The 22,521-nt window shown below is 39.8% G+C and overlaps 1 protein-coding gene across 1 annotated transcript in view; it reads left to right on the top strand.

Moving 5' to 3' along the window:
- LOC128383277 (NACHT and WD repeat domain-containing protein 2) overlaps window positions 1-16,132 on the top strand; it is a 43,888-nt gene extending 27,756 nt beyond the window's left edge. The window contains exons 5-8 of the mRNA XM_053342880.1: window positions 3,932-4,135; window positions 4,873-5,023; window positions 6,939-7,528; window positions 12,236-16,132. Of these exons, the coding sequence (XP_053198855.1) occupies window positions 3,932-4,135; window positions 4,873-5,023; window positions 6,939-7,528; window positions 12,236-16,132 (4,842 nt within the window). The remainder of the gene's footprint in view (window positions 1-3,931; window positions 4,136-4,872; window positions 5,024-6,938; window positions 7,529-12,235) is intronic.
- The last annotated feature ends 6,389 nt before the right edge of the window (window positions 16,133-22,521 follow it).

Below are 22,521 nucleotides of genomic sequence, written 5' to 3'. Positions count from 1 at the left end.
TGGTTCCAAACAGATGGCGTTGACCATGTGCAAACCAATGGATAATATCACACCTTGCTATATCCATCTTTATACATAGTCTAGGGTTTAAACACTCTGTGAGCGAGAGTGTACGTCTTTCTTTGATGAGATCATTTGCTTCCTTTTAGAGTCATTTGTTCCTCGGCGGTGCCAAAGCTTATGCAGCAAATACCAGAACAGTTGACTGCGTGTTTCATTGATTGATTGGCCATGTGAGTGATTGATTTGTTGATTCATACTGTAGCTGTGTACAATATCTTAGTCGCCTCACCCAACTGGCTCATCAGATAAAGTGCACTTAGCCAGAGTATAAAAAACCCCTTCCAAGGATGAAAACCCAGAGGAGAGAGGGAAAGAAGGAGAGGCGTGCGGCAAAAAAACGGCCCTATCTTCTGTGCTATTGTCACTTTAGCCTCTTGTGTTTCTTGCACCTGCGGCTGCTATCATGTAATAATACTGAATACTGCAACCCCTTTGTACCCAGACACACATACTTGTACATGTGAAATCACAGACACACACACACACACACACACACACACACACAGGAGAATGAAGTTTTAGCTCGTCAGCTGTTATGCTGTAATCCACTTTAGATGGCGTCATTCCAGGCCTGCTCTCTGGCTGAGACGGGGTGTTAAAACCAGCCGCCAAATATTTGGACACTTTTTACAGTTCGGCTCTGGTAAGTCGAGTAGGTGACAGAAGTGACAGTAGATTACACAGAAAGGTGGAGTGGTGTGAATGTGCATGTGTGTGTGTGTTAATGTGTACATGGATTTGAACACCTGATTTTGTCATTTTTGTTGGAAAGACCAGGTAGTTTTATCCTAATCTCTATCTACACACACACACACACACACACACACACACACACACACACACACACACAACCACTCCATTCATCCTGCTGTATCACCGTGAGGCAAGCTGACAGAGACTTTGTCAGCAACTTGGAGTGTGCCTACCCCCCCCCCCCTTCCCCCACCACCCTCCTCTCTCCCTCTCACTCACACTAAATGTCTCTCTCTCAGTGTTACTGTAGTTCAGCCCAGTGCCTCCATCCTCTTCTGACACATCACTGCAGCATTGTGAGTCATAGGTGGCCGTCCAAGGCAGGTGAATGAGGTGACCTGCAGGGCTTAAATCCAAGGTGGTTGTTGGCTGCTGCAGCTAAAATCTGTCTGATTGGCTTAACATGAAAAATATTGTTTGGAGATCCTTAATCAAAAAAATGACTCTTCTCATATCATTTTCCATTAAGAAAATACCCCAATCTTTTAGATCACAATCATCCCAAGAAGCAAATTTGTTTCTGTTTTGATGAGAGTTAAATATTTCTTTTAGAAGTACCCTGCACTCATCATCTGAAACTAGTTGGGCTTGAATTCAACTCACAACCTGTTCTGTCAATCACAACTGAAGATAGTGATTAAGCTGCCCTACTTATCCATTAAACTTTGTGTTTTTGCAGATAGCAGCACAGAGCATTGCACACAGGGGGAATCCCCTTACCTTCTTCTTTTATTTGCTACTTTTGTTGTTGTCTTGGCTCTAGTTCTGTGCATTAATTAGCACTATTTTCTTATAAGACGTCTTGCTTTATTGGACATCCTTGAATATTCCTATTTACAGGGGTATTTGTGTGTGTATTCATTTATTACAAAGCATCAGTTTTTTGTATTGTCAATACTTAAATATTCCACAGTCACAGGATTTTATTTTTACCCTTTCGACCGTTTTTTGGCCGCTACACTCTTGTCTTAAATGCATTATGCAAGTGATGAGGTTGGATCCAAAATACAATACTCAACCTTGCAAGTAACACCTCCTCCTCCAAACCAACTGATCTTGTACATGGTAACATATCCTAGATCCAAAAGATGCTGCAAAAATAAACCTTTGGTACCACATTTGTGCAACACAGACACAAAACTGTGTGAATGTAAATTCATTTACCAACAGGCATTTGCAGGAGAGTAAGCTCTCCTACAGACCATGCCACATGCCATTCTCCGATTCTGCTTGTTCTCTGCATCTGTTCCCACTGCGAATGCCAAGGGAACGAGGAGTCCAACATGGAATGGCTTTGAAGCGTCATTGCCGTGAGCGCACCAACGTAGTTTTCCTGCTCAACGGAGCTCACAGTCATTCGACTTGTCCCTAACTCGCTCTGCGTCTTCACCCCCGAGGCTGTAGCTGCATGTGAGTTACGACACATGGAGTAAAGATCAGTTGGTCATGTAGTTGAAGGTTTCCAGTCATTTTGTGATTTTTTTTTCTCCCTTTGTCCTCAAATATGACTGATAGAGCACATCACGGACCGTGCCAGGAAATGGCCCTGATAATTTCCGATGGTATTGAAGCGGCCGTCACTCAAATGTGTGTGCACAGCGGCCGTGGGGGGAAGAATGTAGAGTCAGTGGAGCCTACAATAGATATGCTATGTGGAGTGGGAGATAAAAGTGAGATGAAAAGTCCACTATTTAATTTGATGATACCTTATTATGCAGCTACTGTGTTGAGTGTTCTCGTTTCTGACAAAAAAGGATTGTGGAGGTTGATCGTGGTCGGCTTTGGTGTGTAAGACTGATGGTTATGATGATGATGAAGGACGTGGTGGTGGTGATGATAATATCATTAACTTACAGTACAGAAGCACACTTGAATCAAATTTCATAGTTATATTATTCCTACTAATCTGCACCCCCCCCCCCCATTTGATTAATGCATTCATTTCTTTTCATTTAAAACAATCCCATCTGTTCTATACATAAAGCAAATCTGCTCATATTCTTAATACCACCGATTACAGAGCATTAGGAAATTTGGCCAAGTCTGTGTATAATACATAACAGTGTGCCATTCAAACATTAGCTGTGCAGAAGCAGAACAAATCTGCCTTTTCTTACTGAAAACCGTGAATTATGAGTGGGACTGGGTATTCAACATCAATCCTTACGTGGTACCAACAGAAAAATATCTCCATAGCACCAGGTAAGTGCCTAAAACTGGCATGAAGTGCTTGGTCAGATTTGTCATCTTGTTTAGTTATTGTTGGATCAGATATTTCCTAATTTAAATGATCATTTTGTTGAATAATTCTTGTAGGGATGAGTGTTTTGACAACACTTAACATTGAAGAAGTTTGTCTTGAGTGTGATTGTAGTATATTGTATTTAAATCAGGTATCAGCATCAGTATCTAAAAAAACTTATATACAATACCAAGCCCTAATTATGAGTGAAGTGAGTTACTCAGTTTCCCCTAATTACTTTCTCTGATCCTTCATATCAAAGCTGTTTAATGAGATTACTCCCCCCCCCCCCTTTTCATCTCCTCTTAGTTTAACACTTTAATTTCTCTTCTCTGTCAGTTATTTTTGTATCATGATATTAAGAGCTTTATTTAATATTTACATGATAGTTTATGACGTACAGCAGGCAGATGGCATTTTCATTGAACAAGTACAAGCTTAAAGGTTTTTATCTCGCTCACACTTACTGCAAACATGAATATTATAACGTGGGAAGAGAGGTGTGACATTTTCTTATTTAAACTTTAAATTGTACACGTGCGCTTTTGATGTAAAGCAATTTCCATCCCAGATAGAGCTGACAGGATGCACCACAGCGCACACAGAGCAGGGATTGTAGTGGCAGGTACATCCCTGATGTCAAAACCTGGCTGCTGACTGCACCACAGTGGTGCCTGTAGCTCTGGAAATTGCTTTAAATAAGTTGCACTGTGCGCGTCATTGACTCCACTATTCACCCTGTGCAACTGATCCAAAAAATAGAGCCCCAACAGTTCAGAAACAGAATATCGCTAATGATACATATCTACTGTCTCAGTTTCTCAGTTTCTCACCTTGCCTGCCCTCTACCTTTTTTTCCTCCCTCCCATTCAGGGTCTAGTGGGAGAAAAGTACGGCAGCATCCGAGTGCCAGGGGAGGTGGAATCAGCGGAGTTTGAGATGATCTTAGATGCTGCTGTGGAGGCGGGGCTGGACACACACATCTTGGAGGAGTGGTACTGCAGGGATGAAAACTCTGTGCCACCCGCATACTACCTCAAACCCAAAGCCCAAATGCTTAAGAACTACCAGAACTCTGTAAGTCCAACTAACCTGTTTTTTTCTGAGCGCCTCCGTTGTGTTATTTCACCCACATTGGTGTCATAAGTTCATTTAATGAGAGATTTAACTGCTAGTGTTGATAATGGATTCTTGTCCTTGAATGTAACTCTCCTTGAAGAATACATTTCATATGCACATACAGAATAATAAAACCAGCGTTGGAGTTTGTGAGGACACTTATTTTGTCTCAAGGAGCTCTCGAACTCTTTTGAAGTCCTGTGCTTAAATGTTCATCCACCAAAAAAAAAAAGTAGCATACTTAGTAGTATACTTGCAAATGATTGCATAAAAATGATTTAGCAACATTTCTGTCTGCATGGTTAGGGTTAGGATCTCAAGTAAAACTGTTTAGCTTCTGAATCCCATTTTCTTATCTCATCCCAAACTTTATGGAGGTAATGAAATATCTGGCTGAGTTTCCTGTCTTAAGAAAATGCGTGATAATGTTTCCTTGAATTTCATTTAAGTCATAAAAACTGGATATTATTGGCCAGGGAAGAACTTCAGGGTACTGAAAAAAAAGAAAATCAATCATGAAAGAATTTTACTTTGTAGATGGTGTAATCTCAAGTGTGTGTATGTTTCATGTTGTCAAGCATTCATAAAACTCTTATTCTGAATTATTATCCACATTCCCTCAGTGTGTGATGAGAGACCTCAGTCTAAAGTCTAAAGTCAGACTGCCCTCTCCCTCACCCCCCTGTCCTGCTTAGATGGAGTCGAGCAGCGCGGCCAAGAGCAAGAACGACAAGGCCTGGAGGAACGTGTCGGAGGAGATCAAGAGGCTCTTCCGAACGGCAGTGCTGCAGCTTCAAGAGAAAGGGACCATGAAGAGCGCTCAGGCCAAGAAATTCCTTTGCTCTGGTTAGTTTCAGCTCCACCCCCCCCCCCCCTTTTCCTTTTTCATCTTTTTATGTCATATCTTTTGACAGCTCCTTTTCAAGTGGGAACATATCTCACTGTCTGTTGGGTAGCACACTTCTTTCTTTCTGGCTTTTTTATTTGATTTATTTGAAGTTATTTATTACTCTGAAACGAAATAATTAGTAGAAATTACAGATCTGTTATTTTTAGCAACATTTTTCATCAGTTGTTGCTACCATAAGCTATTTTCCTCCTAGAAAATTGAATAAATCATAGCCTAGTATAAACATTATGACAGATAATTGTAATAATGCATCACGGCGTGTGTCTGGTTTAAATAATATTTACTTGCTGGCAGTGTTTCGGCAGTGTTTTATAGCAGAGGAGTGCCATCTCGTCTGAAACATTAAAGGACTTTAATGCATTTTTTTTTTCAAAATACCATTAACCTTTATGGAAAAAGAGCAAAGCAGTTTTATCACACAGGCCACAAATCTAATAACTGGATCTGTTGTTTCGACCGTCATCTCGTAACGACATTGATAACAAGAGATGAGATGCAATCAGGATCTGTCGGACTCTGCTCAGCAGATGACAATGATTGATCGACCACATCATGTGTTCTCCTCACATTAATTAATCCAAGTAGTGGAGAAGCCCAGTAGCTGATTGGTTACTGTGCATGGTTTGAATCCAGCCAGGAACCCTTGTTGCATGTCTTACCCATCTTTTTTCTCCACTGGTGTCCTGTCTGCCAATCAGGCTTAAATGCCAAAAAATAGTTGGTCCAAGCAGCATGTTGCAAAGTCAAGAAAAAACTGTTTTTCTAAAAGGAACTGCTTGGTAACTTTCTCCTTTTAATTATATTTTGTTTATATGCAATATTTTCAGTGATTATCAGGCTAATTACTGGGTTACTCTGCTCTACATTGTGTCAGCCACAAAAGCAAAATTTTCCCATTAATGTGACTGCTAAAATAACTCGGAAAATACCAATTATGAATTCTGAACTCTCTTGTTAAGTTGAAATATAAAAACTGAGAATCAAGTAAACAATCTACAGCAGCTATTCCAAAGTTTTCGTATCTTTTTTAATGCAAAAACTAGAGATGCATATCCTGGATGTTTAATGTGCTCCATATCAGTGTGTATTTTAAAAAGACGCTCCATCAAAGAACCACCCATTTCTCATTGAGAGAGCATTGCACTAATATTTCAGGACATTTATTTTTCTTTTCTGAGACTGTCATTGTTGAAGATCAGGGTTTGATGACAAGCTCTTGTTTTATAGTGCCTCGCCCTTTTTTCAGAGACTGGGCACAGCTCATAGCATATTTTTGGCAGAATAGTACAAAGCTTATTAAGTAAATGCAGTTTAAGTATAATTTGATATGAAAAGTAAGCACTTCTTCTGTGTCAGGAAACTGCAGTTCCTGTGCACTATAATTGAGCACATTGGGCTTTAAGCAGGGCTTGATTGTACTTTACAGAGGAAGTTGTGCCGTCTCCTGGAATTCCCAACTTTCCTTTCACACTTTTCTCTCTCCTGCCTAATTAGCAGGATACCATGTGAGCAAAACTACACAGGAGATGCTGGCAAGATTTCAGTCAGCCAGCTCTTTGTGGGGGAGCCTGTGATATAGTTCAGTAGTGCTGGCTTATGTGATTTTATCAACTTTGTTTCTTCTTAAATAAGGCTCAAGAGAAATCTAAGTCTAATCTGAGGCTAAAGGCATCTAAAACCTGTTCAGATTTGCTCCTGAGAGAAATCTAAATCCTGCATTTGTTAGACCATTATCTTTGTATTATAATCCTGATCATCTGCTTTGGAAAACAATGGCAAGTTTTCAAAAGTGAGAAATTAAGAAGTTTTCAACAAAAAAATGAAAAAATTATTTCTTTCCTCTCATTTCAGCCTTGGAGGATGAATTAGACTTCGCCCTTGGGAAACAAACTCCTGCCTTTCTCAGGAAATGTGTTTGCTACATTCGCAAGATCTCCAACTTTGACCGCTTCGCCAAACTCCCTGACATGGCCCGGTACATGGACATCGTGGTTAGTGCCGACCGCGTCATGCGCAACCAGGAATCCTATGAACGCCTTCTGAAGGTACGGGACGAGTTCATACCCACAGTCGTGGCTGCCTCCAACCTCCGCGTCTACTCTTCGGTCACTCACTGCGACATGAAGTTAGGCTACTCCCAGGAAGTGGAGAGCCACTATGTGGAAGGTCTGTGTAAACAGTTCTATGAGGACATGGTGGATATCATCCAAGCCACAGTCCAGCAGAATTTTGACACAGAGACTGACCCGCTATACGATGAGATCCTGCAGCATCTGTCCCTCTGTAAGAGCTACGCGGAGCTCTTCGAGTACAAGAGCGAGACGCTGGATTATGTGCAGGAGTATATTCTGCCGTCCAAGGGGAGCAGAATGAGCCCTCTGGTGGTATACGGGGGACCCTGCACTGGAAAGACACTGCTGCTATCTGAAGTTGCCAAACAGGTGAGACATGAAAGGGGAAAGTAAGTGAGTCATAGTGTTTCTGCTTTTTAGGGAACATAGCCCATGTTTCTCTCTCACTTTGGTCCTTGCCCGCTCTCACAGTGCATTCACGCTTGTGCTTGTCTGTCGGTCTGATGGGAGCATGTGTCCATCTTTGTACGAGGGGGCGTGCAACTGTTCATCTCTTTTCATCAAACACTTCCTAGACCATCTGTGTGTCTGCCAAGACAGACCATCATCATGCACATGTCTCCAATTTCCTGTGAAGCCATGCGTGTGAGTGTATGTGTGTGTGCCTGTGTGCATGTCCACATCTGCATATCAATATGGAGGCAAGTATCTGTTTGTGTTTTTTAAGCGTCGGTGTGTGAATGTTTTTGATGATGTTTCATTTGTTTCTTAATTTGTGTGTGTCTGTATGTCCATGTGCCATATTCTCTGTTCATTGTCTGGCTTTGTGTGTGCCATCTGGCTGCCCAGCTACATTAGTATCACACCGTAACTGAGATCACACAGCAGAGACCCACTGATCCACCCCCTCCTAACAAACCTTTGTAATGGATGTCACGTTAATACATTCTTATTTTAAGTGGCAGTCATATTATCCAAGCATCTGGGTATAAATATACTTTATAAAATGATATGACACAAAACAGGCAAAATAATGTAGCAATCAGAATTGAAGATTACAAGAGGAAACAAGTTAGGGAATAAGAGTTAAATGAGTGATGGAGGAGAAAAGGAGAGGAAGTATGTAAGAGAATATCTATAGGTATGGAGGAGGTCTTGTGAAAAGAAAAATTGTATTAATAATAGTACATTATTTTATACATTAGTGATGGATGAACACATTCTCTGGTCATTTTAGCTTATATTGCTATAAAAAAGTTTTAGTACAATAACATCATATTTTTCCACCAGGGGAGTTCCTCAAGTGAAAGCAAGTTTTTGTACATTAAAAAGAATAAATATGCTTTCTTAAATCCTCAGAAAAGGTGTTATAAATGCACAGAGTACTGCGTATCAATGTTATCCCTTCAAAACTAACTAATAATTATCACAATTAAAAAGGAATAGCTGTTAAAACTCAAATAAATCAAATGGTTCATTCAATGATTGTGGTTAACATTTTCAAATATTATGCATGTATTTGTGAATTATTACTGCCCACACACAGATAAGCTGACCACTTAATCACACAATCGTTTTACACTAATACACATGTGGGTGGGATGTGTAAGCTGTGTTGAAACTGCCCACCTCATTATTTAGCAAAAGGCTGAAGGAGAAGGACTGTGTCATAAAATACTATAATTTATTGGTCCTTGTTTTGATAAGCTTACACACCTCTGATAGATGGAGTATAACTCAGATGTTGGGTGTTTCTCATAACCATGTGGCCTTGTGTATTATCTATCTATTATAAAGGAGAGAGTAATGTTGTTAGATTTAAGCCAGACTAAAAGGTGCAAGAGTGTCCCAGGGCCTGTGTGCCTCTTTGCTGTTACTGACCTGTTCAGTTTGATTCATCTGAACTCTGGAGGCATTTATAAAATGTCTTTACCTTTTAACTCAGATCACAAAAGTAAAAGTCTGCCAGAAATATGGTTCTCTTCTGAGTTGACTGAGCTGTTTGCTTGTAGACAGAATGCAACACAGACTTATCACAGCTCATGCCATACAGTTATGTGTAAATTCAAAGGCAAAAGTGGACCAATTATTTTCATTCATCTTTTAATTATGGCATCATTTTCAATTATCAGGTAGCAGCCTGAGAGAGGTTATGCCATTCCTCTGTTTCTACTGTCTATCTCAAACAAAAGCCAGTTCTAATATGTACAAGAAGTATATCTAGCACAAAAAAATAAATCTAATCATCTATAATTTGCACACATAGTAATGACCCATGGGTGAAACATGTAAAATATGACTAAAAAAACAATAAAGGAGTTACCAGACGTTAAGATTGAGCTTTTTTGACCATGTGTGTAATATCTTACTTTGCCACCAGTCTGTGTGCTGGATTAGATAAAGAGTAATGATGTGCATGCGTGCAGTCATGACTGGTTGGTTTTTGACAGCATGTCTATATCACATCTAAAGCTGCATACTCACACAAGCATATGAACAGAATGAAAATCCTTACTACAAACTGTGAAGTTGAGTGTAAATAGTTAGTAGATAGTAGATAGATACGCGATTCCAGCTGACTATTAACCCCCACCTCTCTGATAACAATAAACAATAAGTGCATCTCCTCATCTCAAGAAAGACAGAGCGATACTGAGTGCATTTGCGCATGAGGCACAGCAGTATAACTACATTGATTATTTAAATCTCCTGACACACCGGCAGGGTCTAAAGGTAATTAATGTTCTGTGTCTACACAACCAAAAGGTCAGATGTTACACACACACCGTCCAGGTCCATACAGTGAAATTGTTTTGTGTAAAGCAGCTGTCCCCTTGATAAATCCAGCTCTGTCAGAGCTGTCTAAAAGGCTAAAAGTTTAATCCTGTTTCCTCTGGAGAGTTTCCTCTAGCCTGTCAAGTTGATAACTACAGTCTTTAGTTTTGCTGTTTAAACGTCCCACGATATTTGCTGCTGTGACATTACTGTGCGCATGGAAACATTTACAATTACTGAAAGCAGCCTCTAATCATTAAAGTAAATTGTTAAAGAAAACACTCATACATCAATTCAACACATCATGAAGAAATCACTTGGAAAGCTTGCACTGTTCAGCATAATTTAAAAAGCAATGAAGCCTATTAAAGGGACAGGTAGAGGTGAAGTGTCATGTCCACATTAAGCTGTTCTGTCAGGCTGCCAGAGACTATTCTAACTGGCATGTGTTATCCGGGTCCATGAGCTGCTATCTCACGTCCAGTTCTTTTACCCACTCCGTTATCATTATATAGAGGGTCTATTTTTGCTAGAACAGAAAAACGAGAAAAATTATTATTGCAATAACATAAATGGGCTACAGGCTACACCTGGAGGCTGCAACACCCCCACAGTGCTTCCTGCAGCAATGAAATGTTTATCTTGTGTGTGACATATATTTAAAACCAGTCCATTGAAAAAAGAGGAATCCAGGTTAAAATGTCTAACATGTTTAGCCTTGTGTTGCACAGTGATCTGTCAGTCTTCCATGATCACAGTGAGTGATAATGAAATTAAAACTTTTCTTACTTACTTAAGTGTCATTTCTAATAAGACGTTGTTTGCTCAGTCAAGTCAATAGAGCAATGTAATGATAACAGGTGTGTGAAGATATACAGCAGGTTTATATATCATTAGCCAAAGCATACACAGTTGAAGAACAGGCAAGGCAAGGCAGCTTTATTTATATAGCGCATTTCATACCCAAGGGCAACTCAATGTGTTTTTCCAAAACATAAAAACATACAATTTGAAAAATAAAACCCAATAATAGTAAAAATTGGAAACATTAAAACATACAATTAAAAACAAAAAAAAACACTAATAATATGAAATGAAAACAAAGTACAGAAAAATAGAAAGAAAGAAAAAATAAAACAAAATTACACTAGAATAGAGCATAGGAATGATATACAGTACAGTATATCAGATGATAAGTGACATTAGTTATTAAATAGACAGTTATAGCATAACATACAGCAGTAATGTTGGATTCCCAACAGTACAACTTCTGCTTTGGCACCATTAGAGAATATTGCCAATTCAAGAATTAGTCTTCAGAGACTAAGGTATTTACTCTATGCAAGAATCAGGTTAATTAAAGTTATGGCTTTCATTTATAGCTGATTGTAATAGTGGTTATTAGGCCCATGCAAAAGGCATGTAGATTCAAAAAAAACTTTCAGAGTTTGTGTTATAATTAATGAAAAATGTATAGAATGGCAAAAAGATTATATTAATTATTCAAATATGTTTAGAAACATACATTTAATAATATAGACACACGTGTAAAACATACTCAAAATTGTAAATACTCCGCTGACAGATGCTGTGTCTGTCTCTATTTCTCGCTACCTCTCTATCACACATATACACTGCTAAATGTTGAGTAGGCGTCATCACTGTTGCCCTGAACGTGTCAAATAACACCTAAATGTCTCCTGAAATCTCAACTGGGCCATTTAATGAATTCATGAATGAAATTATCATATCAATGAAGTTTCAAAATTTGGGTAGTTCTCATTCATAGAATATTTCTCATGATGATACAGTTACTTATTCATGAATTGAAATGGATGTATTTGATCATATTTGATTACATTAAAATAAAAGGAATAATGCTTATGCATCTTCTATGTCTCATGAGAGTTATACATTTGGTCTAGCAAAGATATACTGTCATAAAGTAAAGTATAGTAAACCACTCCTGCTTGTTGTGTTATTGGGCCCTTGCTCATACTGTAGAGTAACTGTTAATCAGATCCCCCTGCCTTCACTTTTGGGCTTTAGTTTAGTTGTTGGACTGCCGTTGTCTGACCTAACCTGGCAGAATAGCAGTCATTTTTACTCACAATAACAAAAACAAATGATTAGGCCCCATGGAATTGAGATAAGATTTGTATTTCACAAATGTATTTGGATTTTTCAAATTGAATTTATAATTCCAGCCCTAAATGTATTACTCTCATATACAGAGAATCTTTCCCTAACAATATGTATTCATTTATATTCTAACAGCTTTCTTTCAATGTTGTTTTACAGGCCTACACATGGCTGCAAAAAGAGATTGGACCTGAAGCCGACCCAGTGGTCATTGTCCGTTTTATTGGCTCCAGCCAGCCCTCCACAGACCTACGCACCCTCCTCCAGAGCATCTGTGAACAGATTGCAATAAACTACCGCTGCCTGATTCACTTTTTGCCTAACAAGATCCAGGAGATGAGGGAGCTCCTGATCAACCTTCTAGGGGAATCATCATTCCACAGGCCCTTGGTCATCGTCCTGGATGCTCTGGAGCAGCTCTCAGAAGCTGATGAAGCACGCAAGCTGTGGTGGCTCCCGATACACCTGCCTCGGACAGTCCGCATTGTAGTCTCAACATTGCCCAATAAACACGGCATCCTGCAGAAGCTCCGACACACCATCCATGATGAAGGGTATTATGTTGAATTAATCCAGAGAGACCGCAAGGTCTGCAGCCAAACATTAAAGCAGCAGTTGCTGGGTGTGAAGAGAAAGGTCACTTCAGGCCAACAGATCTATGTCAATGAAGCACTTGCTAAGTGTACATTGCCAATGTTTGTCAACCTCATCTACAGAGAGGTAGTTCACTGGAGGTCTCACAAAGATGTTGATGACAAGTCCTTGTGCTCCACAGTACATGAAAGCATAGAACAGTTATTCTACTCAGTAGAGAATAAGTTGGGCCAACGATTTGTCTTCAGAGCATTAGGGTATATCACCATGGCCAAGGCAGGGTTAACTGAGGTTGAGTTGGAGGATATTCTGTCTCTGGATAACATAGTTCTTGGTGATGTCATTGTGGCGTCTTACCTGAAAAACCCCTTGAGGATCTCTTATGACTTGGTTGCAAGGCTCAAAGAGGAGCTAGAGGGTTATCTGGTTGAGCGTCAGGTACGCAATGTCACCCTGATGGTCTGGGCCAACAGACACCTCCATCTCATTGCTCAGAAGCTGTATCTGAGCAACGAGGAGGATGTCCATCAAATGCACAGCCTTCTAGCAGAGTACTTCCTGGGAGCATGGTCAGGAGGCAGGAAGAAGATCTTTACTTATGATAACAACCATTTCACTTCACTGAATATATCTCATCACAAAAACCCCCACCATCAGCAGTCTCATGAGAAAACGTCTTCTGACAAGTACTCCTATGACAGACAAACTCCCGAGCAGCCTTGGGTGTTCCAGTGCAACCTTTTGGAGCCTGACATTTTCTTTGTCAACCACAGGAAAATGACGGAACTGGTGTACCACCTCACCAGGAGTGGACGCACTGATGATCTCATGTTTGGAGTCATCATGAATTTCAGCTGGCTGTACACAATGATTAAGATTGGCCAGTTTGAAAAGGCGTTAACAGACATTGACCTAGCTTACAGCTACACCCAAGAAAAAGAGCTAAAGTTCCTGGCCACCACTCTCCGTAGTATCAAGGTAAAAGTGTTGAAGAACCCAGCATCACTCTCTGCAGAACTACAGCAAAGGCTTCTGCCAGTTGTCACCTCCCTACCCAAGCTCAGACATCTCCTCCTGGAGTGTGACAAAGATGGCCCAAAGTACTGCTCCATTGTGCCTCTCCACTCCTCTATGGATGTCACTTACAGTCCAGAGAGGCTTCCTCTGTGCTCAAGCTACATGCAGATTGTGGAGATCTTGCCCACTCTAGCCCCAAATATAGTTCTTGTGGCCCTTGAAGATGGATCTGTCAGCACCTGGGATGTAGAGAGCAGACAACTTCTACGACAGATTGACACAGCCAGATCTGTTGTGCTGGGAATCAGGCTAACCACTGATGAAAAGTATCTGGTTGTGGCCACCACCAAAAACACGCTGCTTATCTATGATAATCACAAGTCCTGCCTTTTATCTGAGGTTGAAATCAAGGGGTCCAAGCATGGTGGTGTGACTGGTGGTGTGGCCTTCATCAACGGTTTTACTTTGTCCACCCATCATGCTTTGGCTTGGCTTGAGGCCAGTAAAGATGTCAACGTCATCGACCTACTCTACGGCTGGCCTCTCTACCAGTTCCATTGCTGGTATGAAGTGACTTGTGTCCAGTGTTCTCCAGATGGGATGTATGCCTTCTGTGGCCAGTACCTCAACACTGCATCCATATTTCATCTGGGAAATGGTGACAAGTTGGCCACTGTGACCTCCGAGTTTTCTGGGGGGTTTGTCAAGTCCATCCTTGTTCTAGACACCCTTAACCAAATGGTGATGATTGACAATGAAGGCAGTCTGTCAGTGTGGAACACCAAAGAGATCACCAACCCAAAGCTGATGGAGGATTATGATTGCAGAGGGGATGATAGTGAAGTAGTGGGCATTGAGTTGTCTGAAGACCAGCGATCTATTCTCATTTGCAAGGCCAGAAGTATTGAGGTTCTGGACACAAAAGTATGGAAAATGGTAGAGAAGTTCAAAGCCAAACGTACTGAGCGCTTTGTGGCTGCTGTTCTATCCAAAAATGGACAAAGCATTGTGGCCTCCATGGAGAACACCTCCTCTATCTTTGTCTGGAGGAGGGACAGTGGACAGTGCATGGCTAGCCTGATTGAAATCTCAGGGGCTATCGTCAAACTCATTAAATCAGTCCACCACAATCTACTCCTTTCTGTTGCCAGCAGTGGAGTGCTGTCTGTTTGGGACATTGATATCATCACAGCCATGTCCAATATTGACAAAACAGGAAAGAAGATCCAGACCTTGCAGCTATCTGGCAGAGAGGATTATGTGTTTACCATGGACGGTTCAGAAGCTGTTCACAAGTGGAACTTCAGCACTGGATTTATCGAGACAGTCTTCAAGCATGAGGGCATGGTGGAGAACTGTGTCCTAACATCCTCAGGGGATCTCATGGTTACTTCAGATGACAAGTCCAGTCAGTACATCTGGCAAACTAACACTGGAGAAAACATCTTCCGCATCAATGGACAGAAAATCTCCCAGTTGCTCATCACCCACAATGACCAGTTTGTGGTATCCCTCTGTGAGCAGAATGCCTCTAGAGTCTGGAGACTCGCAACTGGTCACAAAGTGTGTAACATTCTGGTCACCCTCCAGAGTGCACTCATCACCACTGCAAACACTTTTCTTGTGGGAACCACCAAAAACAAGCTCCTGGCTGTCAGCCTGTGGTCAGGCAGTGTCTCCAAGAAGTTTGTCTGTGATGATGGCATTACCATTGTCAACTTCAAGCTCATTCCTGACTGTCCTGACTGTGTGGTGTTCATCACATCCACAGAGACTGTTTTCATCTGGAGTGTGGCAGATGAGTCAGTTTGCAGACGTGTCCAGTTGCCAACCAACTTCCTCAAAAATCTAGAGGACTTCCAGATCTCACCCAATGGAAAACTAGGAATTGTCTCCAAAGGTGATGAGAATATTAATGTCCTGGACCTTCACAGTGGGAAGCTGAGGCTTGTCCATGCTGCTGGTATAATCTGGCGCCAGAAATTATCAAGAGATGGACGATACCTTGTATATGTCTGTTTCCGTAACTGTGATGAGGACGACGATGCTGGTGTTGTATCTAATCTGATCGTGATGCGCCTTGCTGATGGTAAGAGCATTGGCACATGCTCCCTGTACAAGACCCCCACCTTCTTGTCTCTCTCTCAGCGAGCTCTAAACATCATCATTGGCTTTGAGGATGGTAGTATTGGCACGTACACAGTGGTGGACCGTGTAGATGCTGCCCTCAAGATAAAGATAGCCACTTCCAACAGCCGACAGATTGTCAACAATGCCTCGCAGAAGGTGCGGCCCAAATGTGGTAACCATTCCTTTAAGACCGTTGCAGACTGCACTTGGAGGGAGTCAACAGAGGTCTTCTCCAGGGATAGCCCCATCAATGTGTCTGACTCCGGTGAAGGTGAGTCAACCACGCCTACAAAAAAGACTGAGCTGCTGCAGTGAATGGGTCGGGAGCAGGGAAACGAGTGGAGTTAAGACAGAAGGGTGGAGATAAGGTGTAGAATCTCTGAGGTTGCAGTTGATTCTTGTTTACAGCCACGTGATTCAGCTGCAGATGTCAGCCCTCTGGGTAGTTAATGGGCCGACCATTTTAACGCTGCACTCAAATTATGTATTACTTACTTCCAAGTTATGATACAGTTTCTGTTTGTTTTACACACAAAGACTGTTAGAAAAAGACAATGTTTTTGAAAAGAAAAAAATGTAAATTATGTGAAATATTAGTTTGCCATTATGTGTCCTTTTGCATTTGAAGAACAAAGTTATAATTCAAATGTCTTGGTCAAACATTTTCAAAGCCATTCCAGTGATCTTAGCCACTTTCATTGTACACTTTCTTTATTTACATTGTGCACATTAAGCCATAATGTTTTTCTCTAAAAAAAAAGTATATTTATGTTTGTATTAACATCAGTCGGTACTGTACAAAAAGGAAGAACTATGAACATATGTACATATCTCTTTTTGGCTGCTGCAATTTGTGCAACTCCTTAAAAATGTTATGTTGTGCTTAATGCAATCAAAGTGAGTGCCTGGAATTTAAAATGTTCTTTATGTGCAGATTACAAGATTTATGAAAATGCAGGGAATTTGTAAACACAGTATACACACAGTTACATAATACTTGCATTGATGTTAAATCTAAACGATCAGTGTATTGAAATCCAGTCGACAACACGATAGATTGATGGCATTTCTTTTGTAATGGTGGTTATAGAATCTTGGAACAATTAAATTTAATTTTAATTTACCTGCAGTTCCATCAGTTTGTGAGCTGCTTGTTTTAAGGGGAACACCACTATTGAGCATACAGTGTAGCATAGCACCATACACATTCACGCCTTAATCAGTGTACTTGCTTTAGATTTAGTGGATTTTGTTTTAATGTTCCAGTAGAAAAATGACAGAGTGATTAGTCCAAACAGCTTGGCCATGTGAATATATTTAGAGGTTTAGACAGTGGGTGGAAGCACTTTATGAGTGGTTTGTGAGAAATTAGTAGATTTATTCATATGAAACATTGTATAAATTGTTAAAGTGATCTAGAGTTGTCTTAAAACAGGTATTGAATTTACTTGCAGGCCTCAGCTGACTCACTTGAAATGCTAAAGTCTCTCTTAAAGCCTGGTTTCATAACAAAATAGTAACAACTGATTGCAGACACTGGGTATGTAGAAATGTATGGGATCAAATAAGGGTCCGTAAGATTTTGAGCTTGTGAAATGATGTTCAAGGATCGTTTCAAAGCCTGTGTTTGTGCATAAGCCTTTGTAAAAATGCATGACAAATTCAAGGTTGTGAATGTGTAGAAATTGTTGTTGTAGACCAAAAAACAAAAATAGAGATTGTCGAGAAAAAAATGTGTGCATAACTTCTATCAGTGGTGGGGTTGCACAAAGAAAAACATGTTTTGTGAACTGCCAACATCTTAATACAGATTCATATACACGTTTAAGTTACAGGTGCACATTGTACACAAGATGTGCACCTTAAATGTACCATTCATTTTAGATTCACGTGTACTGTCTGATGTCTGTGCTCAGATGTTCACAAAAGCTGATTTTTATGTAATCTCATTATTGATATAATTTTTGCACAAATACTGTAATACTCATTCTTATTTTTCTACAAAATCTTTTCGACACATTCACAATGCTGAATTTCTCATGCAGAGTGTTGTCACAAGTTTACAAAGGGTGATATACAAGCACAAGTTTTCGAAAACTTTTCTGCCTTTACGTGAGCCCACACATTAGTAACATCAGTGACAGGCTGAAATATAAGCTGCGGTTCTCTGACAATCTAAAAGCATAGATAAATTGGGAATCTATGAGGTTGTACCTTGCAGATACCGCGATGGCTTTTTTAAGCTTGCCTGTAATAACCTAAAACTTAATTTGAGTTCTGCAATTTGAGCTCTAATGAGTCAATCATCAAAAAAACCCACACACTTTCACTTTGACATATACTTTATAAGGGCTATTCCATCTTATTGTATGTTTACTAGTTTTAAACTGTTGAGATAAAGGCCCTTAGATAATTTCAAACCAGGTAGCAGCATCAAGCTTTAAAATTCTTTACTCCCTACAACTCAAGAGTTTCTAAATTGAAAAAAACTATATATATCATGTAATTGCCAAAGTCCCAATTATAGTTTGTTTCATTTTGTTAACCATCTCATTTGTTTTCTGAGGCTTGTACTGTAATTATATTGTTACCAAATTGTTTCAGTGTTATACTGTGATTATGTTTATGATAGAGAAAATGTGCTATCTTTGCTAAAAAGAAAAAAAGTTTAAAATGAGTCCTCTTATGATATATTGGAATGCCAGTTTAAGAGTATATTTGAATGTGTCCATATGGAAGCCAGTAAATGGTATTATTATATGTTAAAGTAACATGAATGACTTTTAATAACTTACATGTTTGCAACTCATACTGGTAATGAATGTTTCTATGGTATTCTTTGTATTGTCAGGACTGACTTACCTGTTTAGAGATTTATATTTTCATAAATGTTGTACTTACATTTTGTTACAGAGTTGTTTAACTGGAATTCAAACAGAAAAGATACTTATGTCTGAAGCAATATGAAACTAGTGTGTATGCATTGTTTGTATGAAACATTTTAATGTAATAAAATGGTTCACTTTTTGCCTCCACTCCATCGTCTCCAGCTTCTCACTATAATTAGAGGCTGCTACAAGACCAATCATGCTTCCGCTCTTAGTCACAAAAGTGTTTTTTATTTACCGCCTTTGGTGTTAGAAAGGACAGTGACCGATGTGAGTAAGCTATGTTCTAATTGGCTACGAATAGCCTGATACTGGCTGTAAGTTAAAATTAAATTGCAGGATTTCCTGTTCCACAGCATGCTCTGCAAATTAACTTTGAGTTATTTTTGTTTCTCATAGTCAGAAAACACTGACAGTGGTGACAGCCTCAAACACACACACTTACAGACACATGAGCTGTGAAATGATTTGATAGGCCAGTAATTGCTCTTTTGCGCTTGATGCGGAATGCCAGACAAGCGTGGTGAATATTTCTCCAACACTGGCTGACATTGTCATTAAAATTAGCCGATGCATGTGCAGTGCACCTGTACTGTACCCTGCGCCAAACACACACACACACAAACACACACAAACTTGCAGTGATTGGCCAATAAAAGCCTGTTGCTTTGGGCTACCATTTTAATTTCCCAGCGGTGTCACTCTAAGCCAATCTGTCTATGTGTGTGTGCGTGTGTGTGAGTGTGTGTGTGTGTGTTCTGTCTCCACGGCAACATCAGGTCCGCAGCAGTGACAGGCTTAGCCACGCCTCTCATTGTAATGATGGTGAGCTCATGTCTGTTGGCTATGAGCGCTGCCTCCAGTCCTTATGACAACAAGGGCTTGACTATCGCTAGCACATTCCACCTGCAGCGCCACACAGGCATATAATTACACCACTTGTTTGTTGAACAGGAGGTCTCCACAGGTCACACAGTGTGTGTCTATGTGTGTATGTGTCCTGTACAGTAGGTACAGTATGACATTGCCTCTTATTTACTCAGGCTCAAAAATAGCCACTTCATTGTCAATGGCATTTACTCTATAAGCCAGGGCCCTCCTTTTGTCATCCTTGCATGTTCTTTTAAACTATAACCTGTATTTTCATGTTATAAGGAAACCTATGAGTCACCTATATTTTTCTCTCCCTTCAGTCTCTGGCAGGCCAGATAAACCAGCCGCAGCTAAACACTTTAACCTTACTGGCAGCTGAAATTTAAGCAGAAGGAAAAAACGCTCCACAGTGAAAGCTTTAAAAAAAATCCTTTGGTGGTACATTGTTTGAGTAACTAAAAGCCTTCCACCAAATATAGGATGTTTGCACAAGGAAATCACACCAATTTTAGATAAAGCCAACATTTAACATTTCAGTTACAACAAATCCAGTCACTGACACACAGCAGCTACAGATCACCGCTCATTTCAATCCTTTATCTTGTATTCTTCCCATGCATTTCCCCATGGCTTCAACGCTAGACCTCAGCTAGGAAAGATAACTACCAACAAGCCCTGACCTAATTCCTCTTGAGCATGGCAGGGAAAAGAGACACTGACACTGTATGTGGAGGCTCCCTTCTCTGTTTCTGTCACTCTATTTTGATTTCAGATGGAAAATGGGAAATGTAAGAGGAGCTGTTTGCGTCTGATAACTTAAAGAGATTAGAGCGCTTGGGGTATTTTGGTGGGGGAAATGGTGAGGGCACAGGCCAATGTTCAAAGAATAACAGGTTTATCAAACAGCTGGACACAATTTGAAAGCTCTTGTGCAAATGTTTGTCCCATGCAGGTTTTATCCTTGAGTGACAGACTCATTTAGCCAATGAGACCATTTTAAAGACAAATACCACTCCAGCTCTGAATCATTTTTTATTGTTCACTGTTAAACAATGAAGAACTATGTTTGACAATAGCTCAAGTAATTGTATAGGGTTTGAAAAGCCTTTTATATTATTGGAGTCATTCACACCCAACATAAAGATTCAAATAATTTCCTTGTTGTTTTAGTAGAAGAATACGTCAAAACTACAAAGTCAACATGCCTTTGAATACCTGAGAAGTCTGTTTTTCTTACTGTAGTTTTGTTCTTGACCTTGGATTTAAGCATTTAAGACACAAATCTCACCAAAAGGTCAATTTAGTAGCCATTCTGAGACTTTCAGATGTATCACATACAGTAATCAACATATTGGGATGAACTTTTCATTTCTACTTTTGAGCCAACATCAACAGAAAAAAGTAAACATTTCAGTATCAACATTGCTATGTCGAACTCATGTGACATGATTGAAAGCTCCAGAACAGCCAGGTGAGACTGCTTTCTCAGAGTCTGACATTAGCTGTTTTGTCAACTGTTGGTTTGTTGTGTTTGTTTTCACCTGCGTGGAGAACAACAGGGTTTGATAAAACTGCACCAGGACAATTCAGATGCTGCTAGTTGGGCTTTACGTTAAACAAAAGGACAGTAAACCTTTATGCAATTGGGTCAACTTTCAGTCATTCATTGCTTTGTTGTCTAATTTGCAAACAGACACATTGACCATGTAAAAAACCCAACTTTTTCTCCAATGAACTTGGGTCTTCTCCTTCCTCAAAGTTGCATTTTGGTCCTCTCACGAGAGCTTTCGTGCAGAAAGGGAAAATGTAAAAAAGGAGAAAGCAGCGAAGTGAAAACAGAGAAAGTGTTTTCGTGGCAGCACCGGCCATATCCTTGAAAGGGTCTTGAAGGGGTCTATTTTGCATCTGACGTGTCACATTGTTGTCATGTTTTGTGTCTTTGCCGTCTTGTCAACTCCAGCTAGAGCGGGAAAATGTCTCCGGTGTTTTTCATTGATATTCTGAGTATTTTCTTTTCTAAAAGCCAATGTTTGAGCACACCTCATACTATACCTTCATCCTCACACATCAACAGTCATGAAAATTGTTTATACATAAAAACAAGGTACATTTTAACATCTTGTTTTTTCATCCTGGTAATTTCAACTAGACAGCTGCAAGTGAAGGTATTCATCTCAGTTAAAGGATTATGCCACTTGGTTGTTTAATAATTCATTATACTGTCAAGAAAAATCAAGGTACAGTAATAAACACCTTATTATATTATGCTGCTTTCTTTAAACTTGATATTTCAACATTTTTAATAGATCATTCTTAAAAGCTATTTATAATAGTTCATACAGTGGAAGTATCTCATTCTTGAGTCATATATATGTCATAAATTTAATAAATAAACTGTTTTTTATGACATTTTCTAAAGGGTAATTGTTGGATTTACTCACTCGAGAACATATAGTAACCTCTGTGCTGAAGCCAAGTTTTGTTAAGTGGGTAGCAAGTGCTAGGGGTGATTTCACACTAATCGCATCCAAGTCATATGATCAACCATGGTAACTGTGAGGAGGCAGGTCAGGTTAAGCTGTGTCAAGTTAGACACAGGTTCACAGCATGAAACAGGAAGTCATGTATATTAAAGCCCCATGTGGTATCTTGCATAGACTTTAAAGGTGCTAGTGCAATGGTGAATGTGGATATGGGTAAATCGTGACCACCAAGGTTGATTGTTACAGTCAATCATCAATCTAATGAAGATCAATTAAGGTGTGGTTTAAGGTGTGGCTCCCAAAATGGTTTGTGATTTCCTAAAACAAAGTCATCCCTTAAAATACACTATGACAGTGAGCCATATAATATTAAATATGTCACCCTTAAATTATGTATAAAATATTTTCTGCTAGGATAGTGGCACAAGTTTTCTTAGAATTAGAGAGATTTGGGGATTTA

Source organism: Scomber japonicus, chromosome 22 (assembly GCF_027409825.1).
Source record: "Scomber japonicus isolate fScoJap1 chromosome 22, fScoJap1.pri, whole genome shotgun sequence".
NCBI lineage: Eukaryota > Metazoa > Chordata > Actinopteri > Scombriformes > Scombridae > Scomber > Scomber japonicus.
The sequence above is the reverse complement of the archived record's forward strand: the minus strand, read 5'-3'. Positions and strand labels throughout refer to the sequence as shown.